Genomic DNA, 19,618 nt, shown 5'->3' on the forward strand with positions numbered 1-19,618 from the left:
TAGGCCCTTCACCAGCCTTATTGCCTCATCTCAGGGGATCTCATGAGGACAAAGAATCATCAGATAAGAATTTGTCATTTCCTCATCTGGCTTGGGGTACTCTCTGCTTCCTTTTGGTCAGCACTACAGTGGCTATACTGGAGGATATGCAGCCATTCCATGTGTCCAGCCAGCTGTTTCACTGGCTCTTACCAGAAGCTCATCATCTACAATCTCTCAGGCTTGTCAGTCTGTAAAAATCAGACCTGTACTCTTGGTACATTTCTTTCCAGTTCTCTGTATCAGCCTCCTCTGTCATTAATATTTTGATCAAAGAGAAATAAAAAGCAGGTGAGAGCTGCTGAAAACTCTCAGATCAGTTATTTCTTCATGTGCCTGTTTAATCTGAAGCTAGTGGCATTTAAGATCAGTACTCAGAGGAGAGTAAAATTTGCACAAAGTTTTCTACTCCCTTGCCTGTGGTTGGCTTTTCTTGCTGCTGTAGAGAGCGGCAGAGAAACGCAAAGTGAAATTAGCTTCCCAAAAACCAGGAAGAGCCAGGAAGAGTTCAAAGGATGTCTGCTGGGAAGATGCAAGGCTTCTTGTGAGCCTGATTAAGAGTCGGCTGATTTTCTGAAGAATTTTAATGGAAGACTTTGGTTACTTTAGTCAGGCTGCACTCCCTCCTCTGCACCTCGCAGAGACACTCCACTCTCTAACAGTAAATTAAGTTCTTCCTGACCCACATAACAGAATTGCTTCTCTGCTGTATCTAATTTGAAGGAAAGAAATGAGGGAAAAGTTAATCTTTCTGACATTTTTATTAGGTTCTATGCCTTCTCTTTAGAGAGGAAGGAGGTGCTGGGACCTATCAGTCAAGCCAACCTTCACAGAGCTGCTGAAACAGAGATGTATATATTTTTAATGATCACCTGGGTAGAATAATTAAGCATGCCCTGAAAAACAATCTGCAAAAAGACTGAAATGCATTAGCAGGAAGGACAAGTATCATTCCTGTACTGATGAGAGCTGCAAGCTTCACGTAAAGCTAGAAAGAATTTGGCTCTCTTTCTGGTCAGTCTGGTAGGAAAATTCAATACCACCAGTGACAGACAGACAGAGAAGTGACACAGCAGAACCTACAAAACACCACAGTAGTATCTGTATTCTCAAGAAACTGAGATAATGCTCTCTAATATTAAGTATTACTTCCTCAATTCATCAGAAGTAAAGACGTTTTGGGGAAGGGAGGGATAACATATGCCTAGACAACCCAGAGAACTCCAGAAAGCAGTTTTACTGAGATGGCCTTGCATGCCCCAGCAAGAGGGAATTCCCTCTGCTGAATGCCATCTGCAAGGCCTGCTAGGACAGCTCTTAACCAGGATGGCATCAGAAGAGCACACAGAGCACAATCAGTTGAGAACAGAGAAAAATGTTTAGTATTTTGTATAAATGGATTAAGGACAGCTTTCTGTTCAGGTAGTTTATCACTTGTAACCATTTCTTTCTGCCTTGTCTGTTTTCAGTGTTGCGAACACTTTCCATTGCATTTGACTTTCATTTGGACTAAGTGTTTTTAGATATGACTAACAATAAAACATTCTTTATTTTGACCTCTCTGAGACTGTTACCTCACCTTACTTCCTTGAATCTTCTGCATGACAACCAAACAGCAAATTGGCATGTTTGCACAGAAACATCCCAACCTATCTGGTAGCAAAAGAACCCCAAGAATTAAATATATCTTCCACTGACAACTAGAAGCACCAGGCACCTCTCACACAATCCAAATGTCATTTAAAAATAATGTCCAAGGAGCACAAGAAAGGCAAAGAAAATGCAATTATTTTGTTGACAAGATGATACACTGAGACTATATTCAGCCAGACTTGCAGATTTAGTCCACAGAAGTTTTATTACATGTGATTTTCAGAGTAAAAAAAAAAGTCACCAAAACAAAATTTTCAGTAGAACTGGTTTATGAGGAGGAAACAGTAGAGCTTCAACATCCCAGCTTTCTTAAATCCAGGCAATACATAGGCAGCTGGGTTGAGCTCCTTCCAAAACTATTCTGAAACCAAAACTATTTTGAAACCAAAACTATTTCATAAAAAATAGCGCCTCTTATTCACAGAAGACCTCTACCACCATCTGACTTTTCCCAGTTAGTGCCTTGCCAAACCTCAGCCCTGAGTGTAAATACTAGCTGTAGACAGGTATCTTGGCTTGACAAATTTCCTTCTAACAAGGTGCTATTTATGGCGGTGTGTCAGTGTGTGTTAAAGCCAAACAGAAATATTACCCTACATTTAAATCCCAGTATAGAAGTTGTCTTCTATGCTTTATTTGAAATCTCTTTAAAAGTCACCAACTCTCTGAACAATAAATTGAGCTGTGCTGCTTTCAGGAATAACTGTTGCAAGTTGTCTGTCTAAATGACAATTGGAGAACTGCCTTGCCCTTACTGTGCCTCAACCTTTTGCAGGAGAGGAAAAGTTACCAAATCCTCATATGTTTAGCGTGAGCTCTCCAATCTCCCTTAAGCAGCATTAAAGACTGAAGTGCTCCAAAACTTCCTAGAAGTAAGAGGGAAGGGTAATCAAAATATCAAAACACTTCATTGTGCACTTCTAGCTATTGCCAACATATCAAAGAAGGAAGTGCATGTATTCTGTATGCCAAAATTCATTTTAAGGTGAGATATTTGTCTGGAGGCAGAAATGCTCTGCCACCTGCAATTGCCTTTTAATTCATTTAGAAAACAACTACATACTAACCATGAGGGCTTCAGTGGATGTCTTGCTCAGTCACCCTGCACTTGGGTTTATTTTTTCAACAGAAGCCACATAAAACCAGACCAGGGCTTGCTTCTGCGTCACATTTACTTTTTTCCCCAGTTAATCCTTCTCTAATTCAGCTGGCTGCTGGTGCAGCCAAGCACAGCACATTAGCACGGGCTGCTGGAGTTCAGGATTCACAAAAAAATTTACTGGCTGTGAATGGTTCTTTATTCTGATCCAGTAATCTGGATGTCACTGCAGGTTTTCTGTTCACCACTGTGTTCCCCTAATAGTGATCTGTATTTTTCAGAGAACAGAAACCTGATGAATCCTGTGCTGCAGGAACTGTAGGCTCTGGGGGTGTTTCACAATCCCTTCTCATTTTCCTCTCCTCAGAACACATCTTATGAACAGGTTAAGAAAATCATAGGAAGATACTGGTTTGTGCATTCTATGCACCATTCACAAATCTCCAATGTCTCTCATTAGCAAGAATAAGAATGGCAAACTGCAAAACAGAACCAGAGGCAATCCAGCAAGGAGGTATTCAGCTGCAGCTGAAAGGAATGCTCTGATGCAGTTCCTCACTCACTTGCTCACTCAGCCTATGACTCAGATCATGAGATTCTGCTGTAGGAATGCCTGCAATGGAGGAGACTGTTCAGACCTGCCCAGGCAGAGCCAGCACTTCCCTCTTGTGCAGCAGTTCAGGCAAACTGCCCTCTCCAGCAACCTCAGCCCCTGGGGAATGACACTGAAAAGCAGCAGCCAGTGCGTATTGACAAAAAACAACATCTTAGTCGCCCTTGTAGAGATTCAGATGAAATGTTGTCACTTAATGCTACAGGAAAAGTTGACGGACAAAGCAGATAAATATCCACAAACTAGAAATAAAACTACTGGGTTTACTTTACTATAGTATTTTAGGGGATGAATTTTCTTTCTCTAACTTTCTAAGAAAAGCTGAGAGTCTCTACTTGACTTTGGCCAGGCCTTTTTCATTGGGATGGAAATGCAAAGACCATTCACATAATTTTATGAGGCTAGGCCATGTGCAAATGTCATGCTTTATTTTCAACATTTATATTTGACCAGGAGACAAAAGTACAAGGCTAGGGCACCAGGCAATTGCAATCAGAGAGTGTACTGCTTCAAGACTACCACAAACAATAGCAATAACAGCTGAGAGCTTGGTTGTGCTGCGTTATAAAAGAACAACTTGAAAGATCCTTCCGTTTATGCTCTGTGCCAGGAGTGGCCAAAAAGGATCACACAGAGAGTAACATGGAAATTCCTTTGCCAGCTGTCTGGTCTAAATGAAAAGTTTATGTAGAAGTGAGCCTTTTGAGAGCTGTGCAACAAAGGTGAAGGCCCTTGCCACACCATCAATGCAGCACATCTGCATTGCACTGAGCTTCCAGTCTTCACAAATTAATGTAACTTCTTACTCTTGAGAACTTCCCTGGTATTTTATATCATCAAATGATCATACAATACAAAGGTACCACTACATGTTGAAGAACTTTAAAAATAATGTGGATCCATTGAATGAAACATGGCACTGAACCTGAGGCAGGTCATGAGTATGCAGTAATACATTATTAGCACAGCACCATACAAACAACAAACTTGAATTTACTTCACACCGCTGGAGTGTCCTTTTACTGAGCATCAGGAATTTCTGGCATGTACATTATTTAAAAGAGATTTAACTATAGGGGTGGAATGAAAAGTCACCCAAATGCTCTATTCCCTTGCAAGTAGGAAATTAAGCTTTTTGCTTTCTACATAAGAAGGGACATAAGGGTCAGTAAAAGAGTTACTTACTGGTGTGCAGTATTCCACCATGGGATAGTGCATTTTATGACCTTTTGCAACGCGGCCAGAGAAGAAGCAACTTTGGCAGATGTCATAGTTAAAGTGCTTTAAACTTCTGTACCTAAAAGAGGAGGGAGAAAAATACACCAACCAATAAATCACATCTTCAGGGCTTTGCATGTGAGTGCTTCATATCAGCTTGTCAAGTTTGAGATGGCACACACTGTGCAATGCCAGGCAATGCTCCTCCATCAAGGGACAGGTATTGCTGCCTCAGATGTTTATCAGAGATCTGAATCTTGAAAAGTATGCTTTAACACTGGGCAACAGCAAAGGTTTCTGCACAGTCTCCCTCTCTCTCTTAATATATGGAAAACACTATCACATTTCTGTAATGCTAATTTCAGTCTTTTTGCTCTTCATAATGACTGCTAACACAGAATGTCCCGAGGAAGTGAAATTGAAGGAAAGCCCTCATCAACAAGTCCCTCCAGCAAGTTCCTAAGTGCTGCAAACAAGGCAGAAATTTGTTTGTGTCCTTCCTAGTGCTTCTATCAAAACAATTTTCCTGTGTGGCATTCCATCCATGCAAAACTCCAAATGCACTTTCGGGCCATTATTTAATCTCATCAGCTCTGTGAGGCAGCTAACTGTTGTATCTGCTATGCTGAAGTGCTTGAAAGTGCTGGAGGCATAAGGGTTGCCTTGTTCCAAATACATGAAGCTGTTCGGCCACAATGACCTCAAAAGAACATTGTTTTACACATACTGAGGCACACAGTATTAGCTTTCTAAAAGCCTTCCAATACACTATCTTTTTGTCAAGAGGGTTTCAATGACTTGCAAAGCCAAAGAAAAAAATATCTGTGACAGATTCTACTATCATAATAGATTTGTTATATAAATTTAAGAGACAGATGAGATCAGTCAAGTAAAATTAGACACAAACACAGAGCTCCAGTGTCCACTTTCCTGAGTTCTCGATGCTCACTACAGACTATCCATTCATTTGTCATCCTTTGATTTTCCAAGTGCTGCATTTTTGAATTCCACCTACTTGTCTCTGTCTTTATAAAAAAGCCACGGAAGTAACTCAGGAGTTCATAAACTGTGTTTACGAAGGAGAAAATTAGACTTTGTGCATGTGCTGAACTACTCACATCCCATCCCATCTCTTCCTCACTAATATGTATAATTTCCCAGTTTAGATATTCAAGGGGAATAAAAGCAGCAGCAGAATTTAGATGACTAGAGGAACAGCCTCACTGCAAAAAAACTCAGATTCAAAACAAAGCAATACCTTCACTATTTCCCCCTTTTCCCACTGCCTGTGAAATTGCATAGCAGAAAGCACTGCCCCAACACATGCATAGAAGCCACATTCATACTCTCCCAGGTTACAGCAAAATGATGGCTTTTCTACGTGGAACTGCTTACTGTTGCCTATCTAGGTTTTAGAAACAAAATAACAGAACACTCATTATAAACAAGGAATACCATAGGAAGAGAAATGCCAGTAGCAAAAGAAGGCTGCGCATAAAAAGGACAGAAGCTATACAAAGCAGCTATTGCGAAGCAAAGTGATAAAACAAATCTCAGCATAATTGAAAGTGAGTATTTACTTAGCTGTTAAGTGGATTCTCAACAGGCATACAAACACACAGCCATTTTACAACACAGGGGCTTATTCATTGCCATAGTAACCGTGGTGCAGATCCAGATGTTTAAACAGACCAGCAACGGTTTCCCCCACTCTGGGTTAATGTTTCACCAACAACATTCTTTCTTTGAGAAACACACATGCAGCTTTACATGCCTGCAAATTTCCAAGGCATCATCTTGTTTAATACCATGATAGAAAGCAATTCAGAAAATGCATAGGACACACTGAATGTAAAGAAAGTTGCACCAGTTGTGCGAGCCACTAATACTTTGGTTGAGGCACAGAAAGATAGGGACACAGAGGACAGGCCATTATCTTAACTGAGAGATGACTTTGGTTCTCACAGAATCATAGAATCTTAGGGGATGGAAGGGACCTTGAAAGATCAGTCAGTCATGCCAGAATAGAAGCACCTAGAGTAGGTTACACAGGAATGTCTCCAGACAAGGAGACTCCACAACCTTTCTGGGCAGCCTGCTCCAGTGGTTTGTCACCCTTACAGTGAGAATGTTTTCCCTTATGTTCACATTGAACCTCCTATGCTCCATCTTGCACTCATTGCCCCTTGTCCTGTCATTGCATATCACTGAGAAGAACCTGGATCTGTCCTCCTGACATTTAGCCTTCATGTATTTATCAACATCAATGAGGTCACACCTCAGGCTTATCTTCTCCAAGCTAAAGAGCCCCAGCTCCCTTAGCCTTTCCTCATAAGGGAGATGTTCCACTCCCTTAACCACCTCTGTGGCACTGCACTGGACCCTTTAAAGCAATTCCCTTACTGAACTGAGGGGCCCAGAAGTGGACACAATATTCCAGATGTGGCCTCACCAGGGCAGAGTAGAGGGGGAGGATAATCTCAACCTACTAACCACTCCCCTTCTAACACACTCCAGGAGACCATTGTCCTTCTTGGCCACAAGCGCACATTGCTGGCTTATGGTCATCCTATCTACCAGGAGCCCCAGGTCCCTATCCCTTATGCTGCTCTCCAACAAGTCAGTCCCCAACCTATACTGGTCCATGGGGTTGTTCTTTCCCAAATGCAAGACTCCACGCATGCCCTTGGTGTATTTCATTAGATTTCTTCCTGCCCAACTCTCTAGCCTGTCCAGGTCTGGCTGAATGGCAGCACAGCTTTCAGGTGTGTCAGCCACTTCTCCCACTTTTGTGTCATGAGCAATCTTGCTGACAGTGCACTCCAGTCCCTCATCCAGGTCATCTCTTCACTCCTCCCATCACTGTACCCAGCCTAGGCGTCACTCTCCCTTGTGTCCAGTCAAAAGCATTTTCCCCCCCTGAACAACATGCACAAAATTAAGTGCATGATTTGCCTGGAAACAAGAAGAGCTCTTGATCCACCAAGCAACAGCACACATGGCAGAGATGGAGTGAGTTTGTACCTGAATCCAATAATGGGGCACTCCTTGCAGATGTTGCACTTTGCTTGGTGTTTGGCAGTCTCAGCAGCAGCCACCCTGTGCAAGACAGGCAGCCACACCATGGACTGTGGTTCCAGCCTCATCCAGTCGAGGAAAAGGGCTGCTTCAATCTCTGGTTTGTTGTTAGCCTGTAAGAGAAGGGAAGAAAAACAGAGGTTGAGTACAAGTGATCTATTACCAGTTAATTAAGAATTCAACCCATTAACTTCCCACCTATTCCATCCCTTTTCCCTTACCCCAGCTTTTGCCCCAGTCCAGCCATTCATTAAAAAAACAAACCAAACCAAAACCAATTAAAAAATAAAAATAAAAAATCAAACAGCAAAAATCCTTCAGGAGCCTTCCTTAAGCCAGGAGCAGAAAACCATTATTAACACTTCAAATCTCTCTTTTTCTTATTGCCTATTACAATTGTCAGCACTACCATGTACTCTGTCACAGCGAAAAATCATCCACTTACAGGATCACCTTTGATGCCTGATCTCATGTCTCCTGTCTCTCTTATCTGAACCTGCATAGCACTGCATCTCACCTATTTTAAAATGTTTGTGTTATCCAAGCCCTTAAACTTGCCCATCTTTTGATCAAAATTCCTTTCTCCTTAACATCCTTCATTGTCATGCTGACCTTTCTTCAAAATGCTTCTGTAAGGAAATCATTCAAATCCCTTCTCAAGCCTGTTGCTGAACATAGAAACTGCCTCCTTTAAATGCCTTACAGTCCCTCTTTCCACCATATCATCTCTTAATTTCCCATCACTGCCTGCAAACACAACACAGTTTTGTCCCACAGAATACCACCAGTTTAGACTCATATTCCATTACTTCCTGGTTTCACCTCTTTGCCAACAACAGAAAAGCCTATGAACATTTCCCAACAGCCTCGTTCTTCTGCTGCCTTCTCATCACATCCTATCCAGTGTGATAATTTTGGGTATCTCTTCCACAGCAACTCTGAGGCAGTTCAGCCATGGAGCTGAACCCCATTGCAGCAGGCACCATACACACACCAAAAAATGATACATCATTCCTACCTGGCAGTACCTACACTATGGAAAAAGAACACCAATAACGTAAGAAACACAGGCAACAGGGGACAACAGTGATCTGTCTGCATGAGTAGAGGTCACACTATACCAGCCACTGGAAGAAACAGTGCAGAATAAAGGCAAAGAGCATCAGCAGGGATTTTAAGGAAAACAGTGAACTGACAGAGGTGTATGGGGAACATCTCTCTGGCATGCAGGGTACTGTGAAACCAGAACAAAATTGGTTATATGAGAACCTGGGAGCTGGTTTCATTATCAAGAGGAAGGTGATGGATCAGGTGGAAACAGTGAAGGGCTCTGGCAGGGAGGATGGGTCTGCACAGGGAGCAGCCCAAATGATGAAGGACAGTGTCCAGTTCTGGGCCCCTCATTCCAGGAAGGACAGGGAACTGCTTGAAAGAGTCCAGCGAAGAGCCACAAAGATGATTAAGGGAATGGAGTTTGGAGAGGAGAGGACTGAGGGGTGACCTCATTCATGTTTATAAAGATGTAAAGGGTGAGTGCCAAGAGGATGGAGTCAGGCTCTTGGTGACAAGACTTGGACAAGGAGCAATGGGTGGAAGTTGAAACATAGGAATTTCCATGTAAACACAAGGAAAAAATTTTTCGCTGTGAGGGTGATGGAACACTGGAACAGGCTGCCCAGAGGGGTTGTGGAGTCTCTCTCTGGAGACACCTGGATGTGTTCCTGCGTGACCTACTGTAGGTGATCCTACCCTAGCAGTGGAGTTGGACTTCTTCGAGGTTACTTTCAACCCCTGTGATGAAGCAGGATGCCGTCCCGCTCCACTCCCCTAAACCCTAAGTGCTAATTCAAATTCTATTGAGACATTTCCTTCCATGTTACCCAATGGAAACAGCATATTTATGTGCTGAATATATCTAAATCCTCTGTTTTCCTTTTTCTCTGGGCTTTCAAATACAGCCCTCAGCAGGCCAGTATTTTATATGTCAAACTTCACAAGGCAGACAGCCTTCCTTTATGGTTCCAAACCCATTTGAAGCATTTAAATAAATAATAAGCATTAATGTATCATGTACATGGACCAAGATGAATAGGGGATTGAGTGGTGGGGTTTTTTTTTATTCTTTCTCTCAGCTAGCTTTCCAGTTTCTTATGAAATCTGAATTTGGTACAACCTAGCTAAAACCTTATTTAACTAAAAATACTAGCAATGAATTTGGAGGGAAAAAATAATCACAACTGATCTAAAAGAGACCAAGCTATAGGGAAAAGCAATTAGTTGCATGTTCAGGGCTTTTTAAAAGCTAACACTTTTTATAATCTTGACAAACAAATTAACTGATCAATACCTGAAGACTGAGAAAAATGCAAAGTCTCTAAACAGAACCCCTGGCCACAAGAAAGATGTGGAAAGAAGACAACCTTAGAACATCTCCTGAATAATGCATTGCAGTAAAATTGACTTAAAATGCTACTGCAATACTTTAGTTAATTAGAAACAAAAAGATTTTTTTTTTTTTCCCAGGGCTTTTATCTTGAAATACTAATCCCAAAATGCTAGTTTGGAAAGCATCGAAAGACTCCTGGGGATGGCATTTAAGCTCCTCATATATGGCTTTCTGCTACAGTCATACACATCCTTTTTGGATGTTTGGAGTACTACCATCAAGCCACAACATATCTACAGTTAGTCAGATAAAGCCTCTCACAATTTAATATTCACTATAGGTCTTGTATGACATTTAATAACTTCTGCCTTAAATTCTCCTACTTTCTTTTTCTTCTCAGATAGCAGCAGAACTTAGAAAACCCTTCAAAGGAATAAAAAAAGAAAAAGAGAGATTGAAAATCAGAATTATAACATAGTACAGCAACAGAATTTGTTCAGAACAGCAGATACTGCTTTTTGCTGCAGGACATCAGTGAATTCAATAGAATTAAATTAATTCTAGTACTCTCCTAAGAGAAAGGCATATTTATAAAATATGATCCTCTATATGTCTATTTTTCAGCTAGCAGCCAGGGCAGTAAAAGAGTTGGAGAGAGACTGTCTGTGGCTCTCTCAGTGAACCAAAATCAGCCAGGAACTATGCTAGCAAACCATTGCCCTATACAGCAGACTGCACTTTTAATACAGAGGTCCTCAAAGTCTCAAAAAAAATTTAAGAGGATCTCTTTAATATGCCATTTTTAATAGAAAAATATGAAGTGTATGGAAATGCTGAAGTGCAAGCTGCAGTCTGAATAAGAATGAGCACAGCTCTCCACTTGTCGCTGCTTTGATTTTGTAGGGGAAACATTGCAGTACCGAAAGACGTTCTGTAACATCCAAAGATCTATTTTAATTTTGCAGCCACTGTCAATTGTCAGCAGTCCCAATAGCTGCCTAGCCAGAGCTCTGCAGGCTGGCTGTACAAAACCTGTGCTCAGAGAGATTAGGTGCATTAAAATGTATCAGAACGGGTTCCGAATTATATTACATGAAGATTTAAAGCCACATGGAGAAAAGCTGGTCAGGGTCAGACAGTACAGGACAGACAGTTCTCAACTGTTCCCTGAGCTGCTATTCTGATTTTTTATTTTCTCTAATAATCTCTAAATCCAGTAAAGGCAGCAGCTGAAGATTTTTGCATAAGGGAAAAAGTCTGAATTCATACAGTTCTGTATCTCAACCAACAAGATCAAGCTGTAAGGAATATTAATGGTTCTTCTCTTGAACACATTTCTGTGCAACTCTCAATTTTTATGGTAATAACAGAGTGAATCATAAAGTAAAATTCATAAAGCCCTTTCCAACTTACAAGTAACAATTTGTTATGGGGGATATTGAAATTCATTATGTTCCAGACATCTGCTTTTCAGTATTTATTTTGCCAAAACAATGTGTGTGTGTGTGAAATAGGAAATTGGGTGGTGCTAGCATCCTTATGCACTGCTTGGGAGTTGATTTTTCTGGTGTTCCTCCCCCATCTCACAGCTTGTAGTTTAAAAAAGATTCTATGCTATATTAACTTTATCTATCCATAGTATGAAATGTGGTTCAAAATACATGATCAGCGTGGTTTGCTTTTGGACAGAAAATGCAGCACAAATTGTGGACACAATTTTGATGAGCTATATTCTGTAGGATTTCTATAGGAAATTAACTGGAAATGAATTAGCATTGTGAATTGAATGGTGTTTTTTCATAACCTGGATGGAAAGCTTCACATTAGTCCAGGTAAACATCATTTGAACAAGCAAAATTGTAGAACGGGATTCTTAGGACTTGTTAAAGTTTTTAAATGCAGAGTAAGCCACGAACAGCAGCTTTGCCTCCTTGGAGTCAGACTTAACCCTGTGCAACTTTGTCTTCCACTGTTGAGCAGCTTCCTGAGTACTTACACATTCTCCCCACCGCTGTCTGGCAAGAACACAAAACTCCAGAATTTGTTGTTTTCAAGACAAGTGCTGTTTCATGGTCAAGAAAGAGGATTATTATAAAGGTTAATTTTGGGTGATACAAACTGCTTAAATCTGTCTCAAACCTTGGAACAAATCCTTAAGATCATGGTTTAACCTCTTGCATTACACTTCATTGCACTGACTAGTCAATGTTTTGTGTTGTGGCACAGAGTAATAAAATAAAACCCAAGAATCCAGAAGTGAATTAGTGTACTTAGTTTTATATCACCCACACTTGAAACACGCTATCCTCCCACACCCAATCCCCATCTCCCAAACCATTTAAAAATAGCCCTTTTAAAGCACTTCACTTGTAAGGCTCTTCAAGAGTGTCTCCCAAAGTCAGGCAGGTTCACAAAATCCTACTAAAATAAAACCAGAATTACTGGTTTATGACATTTACAGCACAGCAGCTTGAGGAAGGATTTGCTAGTTCCCTTAGGCCAGGTCTCCACTGACAGAGACAAAAGCTGAAGAAGCATCTCATGAACAGAAAGAAGGGCTGCCTGCTTCTCTCAAACCAGACCGTCACAGAATCATAGAAATGTTAGGGCTGGAAGGGACCTCAAGGATCATCTAGTTCCAACACCCCTGCCATGACCAGGGATACCTCTAGTGTGGCTCAGAGCCACATCCAGCCTGGCCTTAAAAACCTCCAGGGATGAGGCTTCTACCACCTCCCTGGGCAACCTGTTCCAGTGTCTCACCATCCTCATGGGGAAGAACTTCTTCCTAATATCCAATCTGAATCTACCCACTTCTAGTTTTGCTCCACTTCCCCTAGTCCTCCTAGCTTAAAGGCACAGCATAAACTGTCACACCTGACATCCTAAATAGTCCCTCCCCAGCTTTCTTGTAGGCCCCTTTCAGATACTGGAAGGCCACAATAAGGTCTCTTCAGAGCTGCCTTCTCTCCAGTCTGAACAGCCCCAAGTCTCTCAGTCTGCCCTCATAGGAGAGGTGCTCCAGCCCTCTAATCATCCTTATGGCCCTTCTCCAGACACGCTCCAGCATGTCCAGATCCTTCTTGTAACAGCAGGGGCTCCAGAACTGGACACAGTACTCCAGGTGGAGTCTCACCAGAGCAGAGTAGAGAGGGAGAATCACCTCTCTCGACCTGCTGGCTACACTTCTCTTGATGCAGCTCCGGATGTGTTTGGCTGTCTGAGCCACAAGTGCACACTGGTGGCTCATGCTGAGTCCCTCAGCAGTAACATGGCATTTGTATGTTATTTTCATATAGACCTCTACATAACTACAGCTCTTTGTACACAGTACTGGTATTTCCCAACTGTTAAAAAAAAATAATAAATCCTAACTAATCTCTCACAAGACAACTGCCCAACTGATTAAAACCACAGCATTTGCAGCCAAAGTCACCACCACAGTCCTGGCCAAAATTTGCAATACCCAAACTCCACCTAAATTTGGAGCGGTTGTACAAAAACCCGACTGACCTTGCCTTATCATGATCAAGTACAAACCTAGAAATGAAGACTGCACAACACAGAACATTAAAATAATTTCCTCTGTCAAAGTAAACCAAATCAGAAGGGTTTAAAATACAGACATGAATTAAGTGTACATATTGCACTACTCCTTAGCTTCACCTCTAGTAGTTTTTCACGAGTATTGTACTTCAAATACACACACAGAAGAAAGCATATCAAGAACTAGATATCCAAAACACTACTGAGAAACAGTAAAACACATTCTCATCTGAGCTGCACTCTGTTTTCACATCTCATTTCTGCAATGTCCCAATGTCACAGTAATTCATTCAAGGCAGTGATGTTAATTCCTAGGTCCTATTTACAGTATATAAATAATTTTCCACTGTGATTAAAACAGTGTATGCGTGTGTCCTTCAGTCCATATCAGCTCCCTATCCTGTTTACTTCAACAATGTATCCATCACAGAACTCAAAAGAAAGTAGTTTCACACTGCAGTGACATCAGCTTCACTCAGTCTGAGCCCGGGTAGATCCATACATTCTTCGAACACTCTTTGGTCTCACTAAAACATGTTTTTGCTTACAATCTCAAAGCAGAAATTGCATCCCCTTCCCCCTCTCAGGAAAAATGAGTCCCACATTCTTTCTCTCCCAACAATTACTATCAGCACCGTCCTGTATGTGAAGACAAGTATGGAAAGCAAGAATTGGAGCTGGGATGATGAAAAGCAAGAGAAGAGCAGTAGCCTGCAGTAAGGGGACCTGTTCCCTTAGAGCAGGCAGCATCAGCTGCTGCCAGCAGCCAGGCTGGGAAGCCTGCCTTGCCCAACTCTTATGCTCAAGGACTCACACTTCAAACCATAAAGCAGGAGAGATTTCCTCTGTTATTGCTGGGAACAGTAAACATCCCACACACACACTTTTTTTTTTCTGTTGTACAGGCATACAAGGCCGTTGCCAGGGCACCTAACCGAAGGGGGCAGGGAGAGCCATGTCTGAAGCACACATTTGTTGCAGACCCTGACACAACTGCAATTTATTGCCAGCTTATCATCATCAGAAAGAAAAAAAAAAGCAAAAAACGGTAAGGGAAAACAACAACAACAACAAAAACCCCAACCAACCACGACCATCAAAAAACAAGCATTCCTCACCACGGGCCTTCAAAGAAAGACTTAATTTAGTTTTCACACAGTAATGTAAACTATGAATCCCCACAATGTTTTCCAAAATTGAATTATCTCACTTAAGTAAAAGGAGGCCACTGAGTGCCTGGTGCAGTCCTCAGCTGCCAAGTTCCTCCAGTGTCACGTTTTCCAGGCTGCTCCCTGCTACCATCTCCCCAGCACCTCTGCATTGAGGACCCTCATGCCCTCCATGCACCACCTATACTGAAAGCATGTCTCTGTGCTCCCCTCCTCCCTTTCTCCTGGAAAGCTCTTATTTCTACTGCCACCCCCACTCCTGGCTGCCCCATTCTTTTAGGTCTTATCCTCCCATTTCCTTCATCATTATTATTCCTACTACTGTTCTTGCCATCATTCTTTAAGGGTATCCCTTATTCTTCCACTCCTTAGTTCCTTCTCCCTCTCCTTCACCAGAGCTCTCCCTACACTTGGATTTCTGCTCCTCTCTCTAGGATTTCATCCTGCCTATTTTTCCTTTCAAATGAGCGCCTCTCTCCCTCTCTGGCCCTCTCAGATCATCTGTTCAGCTGCAACACAGCTTAGAAACTACTCTCTGCACTCTTCAAGTTAAAATGAGGCTTCACCCAGAGGGAAAAAAGTGATGATGAAATTCCTCTCACTGCAGTTAAGAAGAAAACCTATTTTTCAGTGTTGGTAAGACAAGCAAACCTCATGTTTTCCAATATTCTGATTTATGAACATGCCAAAGGTTTTGCCCAGCTGTGTTTGGGCATCCACAGAAAATCCACAAAACCTTGTCCTTACCAAAAAGGAGGGGCTGGTGAGTGATCTGAAACTTCAGGGCAGCCTTGGCTGCAGCAACCATGAAATGATAGATTTTAAGATCCTCAAAGCATCTAAGAGAGTGCAAAGCAAGCTCACTACTCTGGGTTTCAAGAAAGCAGACTTCATCCTCTTCAGGGATGTGTGGCAGAGTGTCAAGCGATAAAGCCCTAGAGGAAAGAGGGGCCCAGGAAAGCTGGTGAGTATTCAAGGACTATCTGCAAGCATAGGAGCAGTGCATCCCAAGAAAGAAGGCAGCAGACACGAGGGCCAGGAGGCCAACAAATGGAGATCAGTGACAAGTGGCATCCCTTGAGGGTCAGTACGGGGCCCAGTATTGTTTAGCATCTTTGTCAGCAATATGGACAGCGGGACTGAGACACCATCAGCAGGACAGCAAATGACACCAAGTTGGGTGGTGTGGCTGCAACACTGGAGGGCAAGGATGCCATCCTGAGGCACTTGGGCAGGCTGGAGAAGTGGGCCCAAGCCAACCTCATGAAGTACAACAAGGCAAAGTACATTACCCTACACCTGAGTTGGGGCAATACTAAGCACAAATATAGGCTGGGTGAGGAGTGGCTCAAGAATGGTCTTGAGGAGAAGGACATGGGGGTGTCTGATGAAAGTCTCAACATGAGCTGGCAATGTATGCTTGCTGTCGAGAAGGCCAACTGTGTCCTGGGGTGTGTCAAAATAAGTGTGACCAGCAGGATGAGGGAGGTGATTCTTCCCCTCTACTGTTTCTGTGAGACCCCACCTGCAATACTGCATCCAGTTCTGGTGCCCCCAGCATAGGAGGGACATGGAAATGCTAGAGCAGGTCCAGACCAAGATTATAAAGATGATCAGAGGGCTGAAACACCTCCCCTGCGGGGAGAGGCTATGAGTGTCGGGGCTGTTCAGCCTAGAGAACAGAACACTCCAGGCAGACTTTAGAGCAGCCTTCCAGTACCAGAAGGGGGCCTACAGGAAAGCTGTGGAGGGTGTTTTTAGCAAGGCTTGTAGTGTTAGGATGAGAAAGAATGGATTTAAGCTGGAAGAGAGTAGATTTAGACTGGATATTAGGAAGAAATTCTTTCCAGTGAGGGTGGTCAGACACTGGAATGGGTTGCCCAGGGAGGTTGTGGATGCCCCTTCCCTGGACATGTTCCAAGCCAGGCTGAATGAGGCCTTGAGCAACCTGGTCTAGTGGACAGTGTCTCTGCCCATGGCTGGGGGTTGTAGCTAGATGATCTTTAAGGTCCCTTCCAACCCAAAGCATTCTATTCTGTGAAATGCTGGCAGCTGGATGCAGTGCAGCATTCAGCCCACTGCCACGTCTTTATTTGCCATGACAATGCTGCTAACCTTAGTCAAGCAAACATTTATTCCAAGGTCTTCTCCCTACTTGATAAAAATAGCTTTTGTGTGTTCCATCACTATGAATTCTATTGTTTTTTTTCCTAGTGTAAACACACAGAATGACAGCCCTCTTTCAAAGAAACCAAATAGTTTTGTCAGATTCCGAAGTCCCCTTCCTTATGAGTTTTTCAGCAGTGGGAAGCTGCGCTGTGGCTATTCACTTGGGCCAATGATGAGATCCAATGAGTCCTAATTTCTGAGGAATGCACAAATGAGCTTTTGACCATGAATTTTCTGTGAAAGTCCTTTGTGCTGGTCTCACTTGAAAGCCCAGTGTAACTTTCAAGCCTCAAGTTCTAAAGAAGGGCATAACCCAGATATCAACACTACTACGCCCAGCTTATCAGCATGGATTATCAACTTCAGATATGGTCCTATTACATTTAGATTTTGAAACTGCATCAAACAGATCAAAATTATAAAAGGTCAAGTCATGAATGACAGACATGGGAAAATGTGCATCCTGCCAAAATAATGTGTTAAAAGAAGTTTAAACAATACAGAAAGCAAACATCCAATCACAACTGAAATTTGTGGTGATTTCAGAATTAGGTTCTTTCCATAGTCATTGTATATAAGAAGACTACTTCCAAGTATTAATATGCATTGGAAAAAAAAAACCCCAACTTGCTGTGTTTTGCTCACTACAGAACTGAAACTACCACATAATGAAACTTGAGCAGCAGGCAAGAAAGCAAACAACTCCTTCCGCCCCCAACCAAACAAAAACATTCCCCTGGGACACTCAGGGGATGGGAAAAGAGCATTTCTTCCATTGTAGTGTAGAGGATGCATTGAGAATTTATCACAGACCATATATTACCTCCCCTCCTCTACCTTTTCATTAAGCAGCTGTTTTCATCTTATGCATTCTGCTGGTGGTTAGGAGAAGGATGAATAATTCCTTTAACTCTCTTCCTCCCCAGATTAAATAATTTACAAGTTTGAAAGAGAGCTTCCAGTTTGCCATGTATTCCTCAACAGACAGGACAGGAATTCTTTCAGTACTCCTTGAAGAAAACTGGTGTTATCCAATCAAGCAGTGGAAGGAGCTCATGGAGCAATCCTGGACTCCAGACAGCACTGGAGGCAGTTGCTCTTGTTCTGTTGCTTCCCTGGGCACCTGGCTGTCACTGCCCAAAATTTAGATTAACCAATGCTGTTCACCTACATGGTGATCTACCTGCTGGTAGCACAGAATTGTAAAATCAAGAGCTGCTGCAGCAAAGACATAAACTGCTTGCAGATTCCAGTTACAATATAAGCCTTGATGGCAATTATTTACTGCCCGGGTAAAAGCATAATCTGGGCTTCATCCACCAGGGTCAGAGAAATGGGTTAATTCAAATACCCAAAAGAGAGGTTTATTAAACCAATGAATACCACCACTAAATGAGCCTCAGTACCCTAATCCTTCTCTCAGATTTTCAATCCTCTTCAGAATGGGCAGGCTACTTGTATTTGTGTAAAATACAAATCAGAAAAGGAACAGTGAGCAAACATGGACTTACAAACTGGAAGCAGCTCCTGACACTCGGCTCGATATTGCTGCCCCCAAAGGAGGCCACTTCCCCCAGCTGCCGAGGGATCTGGATGGAATCGTGCAGCAGGAGCCCCAGTCGGCGCTGGTCACAGAAGCCAGTGGAGCTTGCCACTTGCTTGAACAGATCTGGAGGAAGGAAAAGGACACCAGAGATAAAGCATGGCCACTGGGATGCGGTAAACAGCGTGGAAGTCTGCAGCATTTCGAAGGTTTGCAAGTGTGAGCAACAGCCTTGGCAGGCATGAACACAAACACACCTTCCGTTCGGCTGCTTCTCTTCCCATAACCATAAGGGGCTTCTATTAAACACGCAGCCCAGTGATAATTTTTAATAGCATTATTGGCTTGTACCTGGGAAGAAGGACCATTCTAACAGCACCTGTGGCATTACTGATAACAGCAGCTGTTAGTTTCTAACACAGCTAACTAAACAGCAGGATCTTTGAGCCTCAGCAACATCAACGTTTGCAATAAAATCATTTAAGTGTAAAATAATCTCGCACAACATGCAGCAAATTTGAAGCCTTAGCAATCAACACACAACTCAGGGAATTCAGATGACTTGAATTGAAAACCAAGAGCTCCTTAACTCCAACATATCATAATCTTTTAATCCAAAATGAAACAAGAACATTGCAGTCCGACAGAACCTGCCATCCACCAGCAATCTTACTGTCCTATTAAGTTTCCACCTCTGAAGCAAAATGTCACCTGAAGTCATGTTCTGATAGTGCAGCATTCTAGAAAAGAGTCTTTACAGGACAGAATTATCCCTTTGTAAGCTCAATTTAATTTGGTGGGAATTAGTTATACTTCATATACATTGAGAAAGTTTTAGAGTTCATAATGATGAGAAAAACCAGGTGAGCATTAACTGAAATTCTTATGGGGTAATATCCCTGCTGCTGACAATACCTGACCTGAATAAATTCTCCTTTCGTTTCAGAGTTAAAAAAAACCCAAACAAACAACAAAAAAAACCCCAAACAACCCCAAACCAAGACAGGGAGAGAGAGAAGGCTGAAAGAATAAAACACCCTATTTATGGAGTTAGGGCTTTAATATTTCACCTGACACAGGGACACAATTATAAAGGTGCTTCAGC

At 42.3% G+C, this 19,618-nt stretch overlaps 1 protein-coding gene across 14 annotated transcripts in view; it reads right to left on the reverse strand.

Annotated features, from left to right (window-relative positions):
• DMD (dystrophin) overlaps positions 1–19,618 on the reverse strand; it is a 1,318,095-nt gene that overhangs the window by 44,660 nt on the left and 1,253,817 nt on the right. For all 14 annotated transcript variants that reach the window (XM_068155047.1, XM_068155048.1, XM_068155051.1 and 11 more), the window contains 3 exons: positions 18,482–18,639; positions 7,647–7,813; positions 4,590–4,701 (listed from right to left, as the gene is read on the reverse strand). In XM_068155047.1, coding sequence (XP_068011148.1) covers positions 4,590–4,701; positions 7,647–7,813; positions 18,482–18,639 — 437 coding nt within the window. The remainder of the gene's footprint in view (positions 1–4,589; positions 4,702–7,646; positions 7,814–18,481; positions 18,640–19,618) is intronic.

The sequence above is a fragment of the Melanerpes formicivorus genome, unplaced genomic scaffold, assembly GCF_026170545.1.
Source record: "Melanerpes formicivorus ecotype bairdi unplaced genomic scaffold, bMelFor1.0.p_v2 SCAF_30, whole genome shotgun sequence".
Taxonomy (NCBI): Eukaryota; Metazoa; Chordata; class Aves; order Piciformes; family Picidae; genus Melanerpes; species Melanerpes formicivorus.